The following is a 12567-nucleotide window of genomic DNA, read 5'->3' as shown; positions in this document are numbered from 1 at the left end:
AATACGGTGCTGGTGGGGACGTATACAGGTGGGGTTAGCCTGGCAGACATGGCGGCAATTGCTCCGACTGAGCGTCCCTTCCTGCGCAAAATATGTCACCATGTGACCATCAGTCCTGTATCTAGCAGAGATGTGAGAAGAATGTGTGACACTTCCACTGCAATTGCTCCGACGACAGCGCGGTGAACAGGCGAGGGTTCTTGCGCTTGTCGGCGTTGTAGCAGACGTCCAGGAAACGGAAGCTGTCGAATAGGGATGTTCAGTGATTTGGCGTAAGAATATAGGCTCAACTAGATGTGCATCACGTCCGATCATGCTATCAGTTGATCACACTTATTTCATTTCTTGTCGTTTAATCGGAGCTTTGATTCCTCTTCGCTCTCATACGGCGCAATAAGTTAAAGGCGCTACCACTTCTGTTGCACCTTTAGAAATTGCGTTCGTACAGCACAGCTTAGTGAATTTCGCCGCTGGTGGGTCCTTCAGAAAGAAATATTTTAATTGTTTTATGGCACTGAAACAAAGTCGAAACGCTTGTATTGGATTGGTGTTATTCACAGTGATAATATGTGTGGGCATACTGTGCTTCAGCTATTAACATTTTGAAAGCAAAGTTTTTTTTTCACCGGCTTCTCCTGGCAATTTGATCATTTGAAATACTCGCTTTCATGCAGCTCAAATTAATTTTGTTCGCGCATATTCTAAAAAAAAGACGCCTGCAGAATAGGGTACTTCTGAAGCCGTTAAATGTTAATGACCCACCAAAATATTGTATGTAGCACATGTACGAGTTCAAGGAGAATAGCATCCCATTGCTTATTTTTTTGACATTCATACTTCATAAACAATATTACAGAGATGCTCACTGTAATGCGGCTCGATTCGTTAGCGATCAATATTGATTGGCACTCTGCTACGAAAAAGCGAGAAATGGCCCAAAAAGTGGAATGTGTGCATAAACCTTCCAGGAAGGCTTCACGCTGAGACGTACTGCTCTGTTCTCTTTTACGGCCAAGTTCACCAGGAAGACAAGTACATTATGGTTTTCTCTTGTTTTATCTAATTGCAGCAGCTGGAGAAGCTGTGTATGTGACTGGGATTTTTCAGTTTTTGTTACATATCGATGTATTTTATGCAAAGTGCCATTGTCATTCTTTAACCAAAGACATGAAGTAATGCAACTGAAGCAGAACAAATTAGTCAATGAGAATGTTCTTGCTTTGCAGATCTAATAAAGACACGATTACAGGTGCTGGTTGCACCCGCCAATGGTAGCGAATATTCGCAGAGCGTTTATTATATAATTAGTACGGAAGAGAAGTTCAATTTCTCTCCTGATACACCTAAACCTAATTCAAGAAATGATGTCCCCCCTTCCTCGTTCGGATGCCTGTAAAGTGTCGCATTCTCTGCAGGTGCTCCGTGACGGGCTCCTTGAAAACCAGACAGCCGAGGCCTTTGAGAAAGTCTTCAGAATAAAGATTGATGGGACTCGACACCTGGATGAAATCTCGCGCCAGGCGTGCCCTGAACTGGACCATTTCGTCGCTTTCTCATCCCTGTCTGCCGGTGTCGGCAACGTAGGACAGACAAACTACGGCTACGCTAATTCAGCAATGGAACGCATTTGCGAGCTGCGTGCTGCACGTGGGCTACCCGGTAAGTCATCCGCATTTTTGACACCTATTTGTTGGCGAAGCAAAAGAATAGCCCAATAAAATGCACTATATGAGTGCCACGCTGAGACCTATATGATTCGCGAAATTATTACCTTAACGACGCATCCCCGCCATGGCTTTAGGCCTAGATGAAATGAATTGGACCCGTGAATTTAAAGAATGTGACATGTGCTCTTCAAGTAGCCTAAAATACATCGCTGCTTGACGCTTCACTGTAATGATAGGTTAGCTTACGTTCGTGTAGTAGGAGGTCTAGTAGAATATTCGTGTAGTAGCTTGTGACAACGCAGGTGATGTAACTTTCTCAGACTTGGTGCACTCCAATATCCAACTTCTGTTTAATCAAAGAAAAAATTAACCTGTCTTTAGAGCTTTGGCGATATGCAAGATCGCATATTACCCTAAATTTTCGTGGCGACCACTAAAATGTAGCAAAATTTATCGTAGCAGAAGGCTAACGTTGAACTGCGTATTTCATTTGTTAGCTGACGCTTGATTTCTTTAGTTTTTTTGTACTTAACGTATTATGCAATCCGAAGACCAAACGAGAGGGACGGTAAGCATTAGCGTCTCTACTGGGGAGCCAAGGGGTGCATATGCCCCCTCCCCCCACTCTCATAAGTGGGGGGGGGGCAAAGTATGTAATTTGCCTTCCCCCCTTTCAGAGCAGCCACTTTAGGCTGCATGCTGGAAAGTCGAACAAAGGTACAGCTGAAGCTAAATATTCTTCCGTAATAGAGAAACAGACCGAGAGATAGAGAGCGAGATAAAGATAGAGAAAGAGAAGGCATAAGGGAAAGGTGGGGTGTCACGACATGAGTAATGCTTTTCTTTACCACATGTCCTCTGATTGGTCAGCGAGGATTGTCTTTTGTGCCTTCTCGGGACGCCCTGTTTGCGGACGACGCGCGAGATCCACCGTACACGCTCGCTTTGCGGAGAATGCCTAGCGCTGGGTAGTTCCCGCCGTAACGAATATCGGTTTGTGCAAATTGTGTCACCCACAGTTCCTTGACCGCTATATCCGTATTCGAATCAGCGGGCAAGGGTGACGTAAGGATAAAGTATTACAATCAACAACGCCCAGCGATTCTGTCCTTGACGGCATGAAATAAGTGAATTATGAAATGCTGGAAGCATGTATCTTCTTTCAGAGACAGCCTACGTAACGTTGCAATCTCAGTATCTTTTATCATAATCAACAATCTAATCAACGTCTTACAGGTATAACTGTCGAATTTCATTTTGTTGTCACGACTTATCGTAGATATGTTCCTGCAAATGACCTTGGTCTAACGTGCATAGCCATTTAGATACCAATAGAACACTAACTTGAATGTTTTCTTGAGGCACATGTAACTTCTGACTTTGACAATATCATTTTCGGGCTGTTTCTAAATAAGAGCTACACTATTACGTGTTTACCGGCAGGACGAAAAACAGCAGATATGTGGTATTTTGAAAAAAAGGAAGCCCTGTTTTTGGTGATATCTACTGAAAATTTCCACTGTGTAGGTTGCTTATGTGCTCTGAAAACAGTTACGGAACAGTCACTTTCTACCAATTCTTATGCGTTATACATGCCATTTAGCTTTCTCGCCCGGTATCCTCGGTAAAATATGCGGGGCACGGTGTATATATTTATTCGAAATACGAAGCAATGTTCTGAGGGACCAGCGACATATAGTCATTCTGTGTAGGTTCGCTACAGCCTGAGTAGCAAGTTACTCATTGAAGCCTTCCAGGGTGTCATACTGCCGCTTATCGAAATGTTTCCCAGACTCCTAAAACAAGAGCACGAGAGACGGTTGAATTCCCGTGAAAAAAGTTGGAGGACGCTTAAACGTGGCCATTGTAAGAGTGGAACGCGACAGCATTCAAAGATACCTGACTGCTTCTCAAGCTTCCGGGCAACTGCAGCTTACGTAACCGTAATGTTTACCGGGAAACGCTGTGCACGAAGGCGAGATTTCTGGTAGAAACGCGGCCTCTTGCGTGGGCATATCTCCTATTATTGGCTTCGCACTTTTAATACTTCAGTCTGCGAAGTTCTAACATAAAAGGTATGTGTTGTCAGTGTTTTTTTTTCATTACATTTGTTTATGGGCTGTCATTCTCAAAATCCTGAGGAATAACCTTGTAAGGAATGAAACAGAAGCTATGAGCAGCTTTGGTGATAGAATAGTGATTGGGTGTGCGTGCTTGGAATGTTCGCGTAAAGATGGTCGACGCCGGACGCGGGATGCCTACGCCGGATTTTCTGAGACGCGGAGCGCTTAATGGTATCGCGTTTATCAAGAGAATTGTAAGCGCAATGCGTTGCAAAACTTTCATTTTCCTGCTGTAAATTCAAATATTGCACATAATTACTAAACCCCCGTTCTTCCACGTGATTTCGTGCATCATACGAAATGGGTAGTTTGTTTCCCCAGTATTCTCGGTCAGCTAAAGATGGCTATTGTTTACATCGGATGAAAATTAGGGGCATAGTATGGCAATGCGTAGGCAATGTTCCAAATGCGCCGGTTAAATGCGCATTTTCTCGTACGATATGTATGCGAGTGGTCTATAGCGTTACGTCTGTTTTACGAAAGGTGTAAAACCTGGTGCACGTCCAAGAACCCCAGCTGGTCCAAATTTCCTGAGTTGCGCATCACAGCGTGCCTCATAATCAAATCGTCATTTTGGCACGTAAAACCCCACAATTTAATTCAGGAATTGTCAGCGTTGTAAGTGCAATGTGTCGCGTAGTTTTTCCGTTTCTGGCTCATTTAAAGCAGCAGTACGAACAACTTTTGAACATTCATTCATCTTTTTTACTTCTTAATGCGTGATGCATTAGTTTCGTCTGGTGTCCTCACTGAACTAAAGGAGCCCGCTTCGTTAAGTTTGGTGAATGTAAAGACAAGTTAATGGGTGATGGGCCGGTGAGGTTCAAAATAGGTAATTAGGTCTTTCGCAATAAATTATGTATGCGAGCGTGTCTAATGAGCCGGCAACAATTGGACTCGCTGCTCTGGCAGAGCTCTAAAAACCACCAAGGCAAAATTTAGCGAAAATTGGCGGTACGCTAAGAAAACTATCCGTGTGAAGGTTAATGAGGTTGTATGTAACACAGTCTTTGTAAAAAAATGTCTTATTCAAGTATATGGCCGCTATCAGCTATGCATCTCAGTGTGCTGACAGCTGTAGGTTACAACAGGCTTATATTTTGCGGAAAAGGGAGGGGGAGTCATGGTAAGTGCAATGTGCAACAGAATTGTTACGTTCCTGGTCCAGTTAGATGCGTTGCCAATAATTACTGAGCTGTTGTTTTTCTTTCCCTATTTTTCAGGCATCATAACACATTACAACTTGTTTTAGCGATGTCCTAGATGAACTAAACAAGACGTTTCGTTTATATTAGGCAGAAATAAAGGGCACCTTATGGGCAATCTTTGGGTAAACTTCAAAAACATGGGTCTAATTCTGACTTTTTCCGTAAATTACACATTCAAGCGATCTGGAACTTTACGAATTTGTTCTACGAACAAAGAATTCTGCCATTCCCTTGAGGAACTGTGAACTCAACCGATATCACATCTAGCGGGATCTGAGTGGCGTGAGGGCAGGCAGGAAGGGAGGACAATATATATACTAAATCATCAAGCCAGCAACGAATTCGCCCATCTAAGTTTCTTAACGATGGTAAATGTTATGGCGAGGTAACATGCGTGTTGATGAGTTACTAGCTTTTTAAATATTTCAACAAGAAGTGCTCCAAAGCATTACATTCGGGCAAGTTTTCGAACGGAACGTTTACACTCACACGCACACGCGCACGCACACGCGCGCGCGCACACACACACACACACACACACACACACACACACACACACACACACACACACACACACACACACACACACACACACACACACACACACACACACACACACACACACACACACACACACACACACACACACACACACACACACACACACACACACACACACACACACACACGCACACACGCGCGCGCGCGCACACACACACACACACACACACACGCGCACACACACACAAACACACACGCACACACACACACACACACACGCACGCACACGCACGGGCAACTTTTTAAGGTATGCTATATAATTACAAGAAACTGAACCTTTTATTGCATCTGTTGGAATGAACCAGCTTTACTGGAAATAGGGTTACAATTCTCCAATGTCGCCGACATCTGCTGTCTTCTTTTGTTGTGACTATAGCAATTAATTCATGTTGATAATACTTCGTTGCGTATAACCTCGACAATACTACTACTCAAACTAACGATGCAATTATGCTGTCAAATTAGACACCAAGTATAATTCTTTGCTCAATTATAAAATTTGTTTGTCGCAAATGTGCGTTTTTATGTGCGCTGTACTGCTGCTCCTGGGCGGGAAGCGGGACGTCTCTGAGGCCATCATTGACTTTTGTTCCTTCATGTTCTTGAGATTTTATATACTTGCAAGAAGCAAATGCAAATTCAAATAATTTTGGGGCTACCACGTGGGATTCATAAATAGGTCTATGTCTGTTAAATATAAATGTCACTGGCAGAAGTATTTCCAGGCTCTTTCTCTTATTATTCTGAGATGATTCCAGGCGCGTTTTTGCGGTCACTGTCGCCGTCGCCGTGTTGTTCCGCACAAAGTCCAAGGGCAATAACACCGTCGCCGCGCGCCGGGTGCTGTATGTGCCAGTGAAAGTGTGCGAAGCTGAGCCGACGAACGTCGCTCCATCATGCGTGCGCAAGGGCGGATAGCAGGGAGGAAGCGCGCTATCTTCCGTCGCGTGCAAGCAACTAGGGTGGGTGGAGGTAAGAGGGGGGGGGGGTCGTTGCACTTCGGCAGCAACTGCTTTCAAGACAAAGCCCGCGCAAACACGCAATTGTCTTGAAAACGATCAGCTTTGGGGGCACACTTTCGGTGGGTTGACGGCTCGTAGCTGTGAATGTGCTGTGTTCTCGCCGCTCAGTTTGCGTTGAACTAATAGGTACCACGAAGGTCACTTTACTCGCTGCTGCAGCCGCCGCGCTTCCTTACGCCAGCGCTTTCACAGCGAGTGTTTAAAAGTGTATACGGTCGATAAAACTACTGTGCTTAATTTCTACTAATTTGTAAGTTGCTATCGCAATCGATGCTTCGCCTCTTGGGTGAAACTGCGACATATTGCAGTAGAAATTCAATATATATATATATATATATATATATATATATGATAGAGAGAGAAAGGTCAGATAGATTGCGGTATGCCCCCCCCCCCCTCCTTCACTTGAGAATAGTTGGTGCGCTCCACAGGCGATAAGTGAACATCGTTAACAAAATGTACAAGTTATGCAACTAAATCAAGCAACATTGTCACTCAAGTTAAGTAATAGGCAAGCAAAGGTCATTCACATAGTTGTACACAACGTTTGCACAACTCTGTAAGATCAGCCCTTTGCGCAGCATGCAGCACCTATCGGGATAGAAAACATGTCTCGTTTGCTTTCAGATGACGGCAACCTATAGATTGAACGAAAGCGCTCAGCCATATATTACCAGTGGAAGGCCTACAAATTACTAGACGTTTCTTAATTCTGAAATAGAATGAAGAAAGGGGCATCAAATGAATCACGGTTTCGTTCCTCGGAAGCTTACCGGTATATTTGTCGTGTTTTACTGGAGCGCCTCCCTCATCGCTACAGCAAGGCTGGTGAAGTCGTCTGAGAGCTGTCTCGAAGCAATGCTGCCGCCAGGAAACAGCATGGGGAAAAAAAAGCTGCCTTTAAAGCCAAGCTGCCAACGAAGACACCGCTGCAGTCGCACTGAAGCGATGGCGCTTCAGCTGAAGACGGCGTGAAAGTAATTCTACTTCGCAGGATTTACAGGAATGAAATGATTTTATAATAAAATATTTCAGTCATTTCAATATGAAATGATGACTCGTGCAAACATTTTTTATAATGTTACGCAAGGATAAAAGAAAAGAAATGAAGAAGAAGATCGTGAGACGCTGGTTGCTGCGTGTTGTTGCTGGTCAGCCATCTTAACCACGTTGACTATGTTGGTATATATATACTGTAAATACAGTCTGTCTATACTACCAACATCCCTGTAACAATATCTTACACAACTAGGGTGCTATAACGTAAAACTATTCCAAATTTTTCTATTCCAATTCTGCAATCAGCCCTCCGCGACTGGTGAAAAACTTTTTTGGACCACCCCCACTTCACCTGTCTGTCACGTGACGTCACGAAAACTGCGATAGCTCCCCATCTGATATGACGTGTACACACTGATTATGCATGATTTGACAGAACAAAAGAAAAATAGTTGTTTCTGATTCGACGCCTTTTCGCCATTTGCCCTCGGCTATTGGTCAAAAGTTTTCGGGCTACACCCACTTCACCTACCTGTCACGCAACGTCACAAAACGGCAAAAACTCACCGCGTCAAAGTGACGTCTACGCGTTAAAGATGCATTATTATGCCGAACAAAACTGAATTTTTTTCTTAATAGCCGCACGCTGCCCCGTTCCGAAAGGAATAAAAGATGGCTTGCGCCGATCGCTCAGGCACTGGCTACTCGCACCTGCCGGAGAGCATGGGTTTATTTGCGTGTAATAAATCTTTTTACGTGGCCGTGTAACGTTTTCGAGCACTTTAGGCACGTTTACGACCTCGTTCTGCCAACTCTTCTTTACTGAGGATCCATGTTAGCGTCATTCTTAAGCTTCCATTGCATGTCGCCGCGATTGTCGACGAGCCACCGAAAGCTAAGTAAGGGAAAGCGGACCAATCACAGACACCGGCACCACCTTCTTCATCCGGTTATTGACTTTCAGTGCACTGGCTCAGCCCCATCAAATGCCTCTCCACTTGAGCGTGCTCCTCGCCTCTTGTAAGCCAATTAGATAAGACAAGCCGCTCAATGTAGGCAATGTTATTCGTTTTTAGGTCAAACAAAAAGGTTCTCCTATAAACGAGGAGAGCGTTTGTTTGGTGTGTTGAGACAAACCTGCGGGTGACCGCCCGATGCTTGCATCGACGGTTACGCAAATTTGACGTCAGGAGATTTGAATAAAAACATATTGGAATAGTTTAACGTTATGGGGCCCCTACTTACATTCTAAAGAAGCATTTTTTTTCCTTGAAAACTCTTGCCACCGACAAGTTTATACAGTGTGTACCAGCTAACTTTAGCCAGAGTTTAAAAATACACGAATTCCACGTAGCTTGACTCAACCAAGCTAATGGTCGTTTGCTGTTGCTTTGAGACACTCAAAATACTTTTTTGATTCAGCCTAATTTGATGATGTCTCAATAATTAAATTCTTATATATTAATATTAGATCAAAAGTATCAATGAGAAAATTGTACAGCGACATGAAAAACTCCCAGTACAGCCTTCTGTCACTCAAGACGTGCTACATACAAGGTTTTTTTTCCGAACGTGAAAGAAGCCCGCAAATGCACCCAAATTGTCTCGAGCGGCCAGTAGCGCGGCAATTTTGCGTGCATTTGCGGGCTTCCTTCACGCTCGGAAAAACTTTAATATAGCACGTATCGAGCAACGGAAAGCTCTATCGGGAGATTTTCTTGTTGCTCTACAATTTTGTCGTTGACACTTTTCCACCCTGTTATAATATTTGAGAAGTCGATTAAATAATCCAGACTAATTACCTAATAACGCGGAATGAAAAAGATGGTCCCACTATCTCGAAGCGACGGCAAACAACATTACGTTGGTTCTGTCGAGCTACGTGACATTTGCATATATTTAATGTTTGGCTGAAGTTACGGGACACCTTGCATACTAAAGCTTCATAAGGTACTCGAACATTCTTGACTACTCCTCACGTTATTTATTCACCACTGTTATTCGCAGTAATCCAGTGTATATAGAATTTCGAAAGCTTGTCAAGAAGTATGCGTTATAGTAATTGCGACTAGTAAATACAAAACAGTATTTTGGACTGACAATACTTGATTCATGGAACATACCCAGCTGCATTACCAATGTCTCTCCTTTACCTACAACATCTGCCTCCGGAGAAATCTGTATGTGTCGCGTAACATTCGTGCATGTCTTGACTTGTCTTTTTTTAACGTGGCTAAGACTATCTTGGAACTGAGGAATCTAAGCGATGTTGAATACTGCAGGGCTGGCTATCCAGTGGGGCGCCATCGCTGATGTGGGCGCGTTCCACGAGGCAATGGGTGACGACGCCACTATCGCCGGTACCACGCCCCAGCGAATCAGCTCGTGCATCAAGTTGATGGACCGATTTTTGAACCAGAATCATCCTGTCGTTTCGAGCTGCGTTAAAGCAGATCTATCCATGGAGGACGACAGCAACAACTGCGACCTCATTGAGGTGATCGCACGAATCCTCGGTAAGGCGGACTGACTTGATCAGTTGGTCACTCTGAATTCATCGAGCTCCGTATATATGTGTCATCAATAGTGTTAAAATATATTTGGCTACGCTTTATGAAAGAGTACAGCTGCTGTACAGCTTCAGCCATGCATGTGCAAAGTCATTTCTGCGTTGCTCAGCTCGATATTCATGCCCGGAAGTGTGCGAGGCGCCCTGGTGCTCGCTTTCATTGCGATTGAGTTGCGCTTTGTTTCATCACTCTAACCGCGATGTTACGCTCGGCGAGGTGACCGTATGTGCGTGCTAACTGTGTTGTATGTGTGTGCGCGCCGCTTATGAGGCATGACACAGTTACGGAAATGACTCCTATTGGCGCGCGAGTCGCCGCATCCATAGAGTTTCCTACAATAATTACTAGACTGAACTCTGGTGCTGCAATCGTTCAGCCACCATGGGAATGACGGAAAGTACGTGTATTTTGCCTTGTGGCTTCAGACGTTCTTGTGGCTTTGTTTATTACACTTTATATGCCTTCACTGTTGAAGATTTCGGAGCAATCTATACTTTTCCAAGTGCAGAGGACGCCGCAAACACGTACAATAGCTTCTAATTGCATCGGTTCAGCTTGTCGACGTGGCCAAATCGAAACGTGCCAAGCGACTGAAGACATTGGCTTGCACGCGATGAACTCATAAGGGCACTTGCCACTTGTCACTTATCGATGCCTGCTTCCATGCCGGAATGGTTTCATTATCGAGGTTCTGTGCTTGCGGTATTGTTTTCAAATGCTGCCGTGGGAAAGCTTTAATAGTGTTTATTTAATGATTTAATACGCAGAACTTTCGCGAAAATGACGAGCTTACAAAGTCATGAAGCCGTTTGAAGCCAGAAGGACGAACTTTAGGAAAATCCATGTATTTCCAATAATGCCCATGCTGGCTGATCCACCCCCATTGCAGCTCCCGTAGACACTTACGCCAGAGTTCCCTCTGGTAATTACTGTATGAAGTTCCGTGGATGTAATGCACGCGCCACGCCATGCAGCGCGGATGTGTTTAGTGTGGCTGCGGCACATTACCGACAGCAGCGCCTTAATCCTCACCAAAGCATGCCAGAACGCAGCAGAAAATTTACGACTAAGTGCCGCCAACGTGAACGTTACTTGCTTGACGTCGCTCACCGAATGTTCAAAATCGAGCGCCCTTCACAAGTATACTCCTTCATGTTGCCCATTCAGCAACGCTAGTAAGTTGCGGTGAAATCTGGTAGATAGCTAAGTGGCCAATGCCAACAATTTGTGCGCATGGTTACCAAAAGGCTTCGCTAATATCTAAGTTAAACGAGGGTACGTGTTATCTGCTACAGGTTACTTCAGTGAAGATTGCCAAGTAAATGCTTACAGCTGAAAATATTGCTAAGTATTGCTCCTTTATAAAGCGCCACTATAGTAAACCTTACCAAATAACTGCTCATTTGTACGCGTACAATACTGTAAAAATGTGCCCCTTTTCTGAACGTTCGCATGCTAAGGTTGAAATACGAATGAAAAAGTGCTTCCGGATTGCACCCAAACCAAAGCGAAGTAGCTCTCCCCCTGATAGCTGAATTTCCGTTTCTGATTTCGGAAGTTTCAGTACAGAGGAACAAAAATAAAGGTAAATAAATAAAAAATAAAATCGAGCGATGAGACTAGGAATCTTTTCAGTGACTATGCTGTAAGACACGGACAACCTCTTAATGTCGCAGCCATTATTAACTTTCAGATTTTCGGTTTTATCGTGCGCTTCTAAACGAATGGAATCATTGTGACCTTTATTTATTGTAAGTTCTAGTAAAGGTGTAGAGTTAGTTGTCATCGTTACAATGTAATTGCTGCAGTAGAGGGTACTCAGAAACATTTGATAATGTACCCTTTATTAGAACTATGTAATATTTTGCTATGCTTCAAAATTTCGAGGTAGGGGGGTGAAAGGGAAGAGCAGGAGGCAGGGAAGTTAACCAGAATAACGTCCGGTTGGTTACCCTACAGCGGGGGAATGGGTAAGGGAAAGCAAAGATGGCAGGAAGACAGAGTATCGAAGGAAATAAGGACATTAGCGGTGAGTTCGCTGACGTGCGTGGTCTTATAGAAATTGCAGTAATAGTCACAGATGTTCGCACAAGCCCGTCGTCTTCAAGAAGCAAAAAAGCGCCTTCACCGCTTTATGGGCCGACGAGCGATGGGGGCCGTTTTCCAGCAGCCCGTGCACAGCAAACAGCCGATTGTCCAGTTTTTGGGGAGCGTTAGCACGTTCTTGTCTTTCTGGGGCATATCGTGGCCAGTGACACAGCAGGTGGTCGATATCTCCAAGAACCTTATGCAATAAAGATATACAGCAATATTTCCCGTAACCTGCAAGCAATGCACTATGGTCACATAAAAAGTTATGTCTGCGCGTCAAGCTGGCGTGTACATGACAAGGCAAATCGTAACACGCAGCTTTACTT

At 44.2% G+C, this 12567-nt stretch overlaps 1 protein-coding gene across 1 annotated transcript in view; it reads left to right on the top strand.

Moving 5' to 3' along the window:
- LOC126524738 (fatty acid synthase-like) overlaps positions 1 to 12567 on the top strand; it is a 307228-nt gene that overhangs the window by 286262 nt on the left and 8399 nt on the right. Inside the window, exons 22-23 of the mRNA XM_050173018.3 lie at positions 1416 to 1659; positions 9863 to 10096. Of these exons, the coding sequence (XP_050028975.3) occupies positions 1416 to 1659; positions 9863 to 10096 (478 nt within the window). The remainder of the gene's footprint in view (positions 1 to 1415; positions 1660 to 9862; positions 10097 to 12567) is intronic.

Source organism: Dermacentor andersoni, chromosome 3 (genome assembly GCF_023375885.2).
Source record: "Dermacentor andersoni chromosome 3, qqDerAnde1_hic_scaffold, whole genome shotgun sequence".
Taxonomy (NCBI): Eukaryota; Metazoa; Arthropoda; class Arachnida; order Ixodida; family Ixodidae; genus Dermacentor; species Dermacentor andersoni.
Note: the sequence above shows the minus strand (reverse complement) of the source record. Positions and strands in the feature narration are given on the sequence as shown.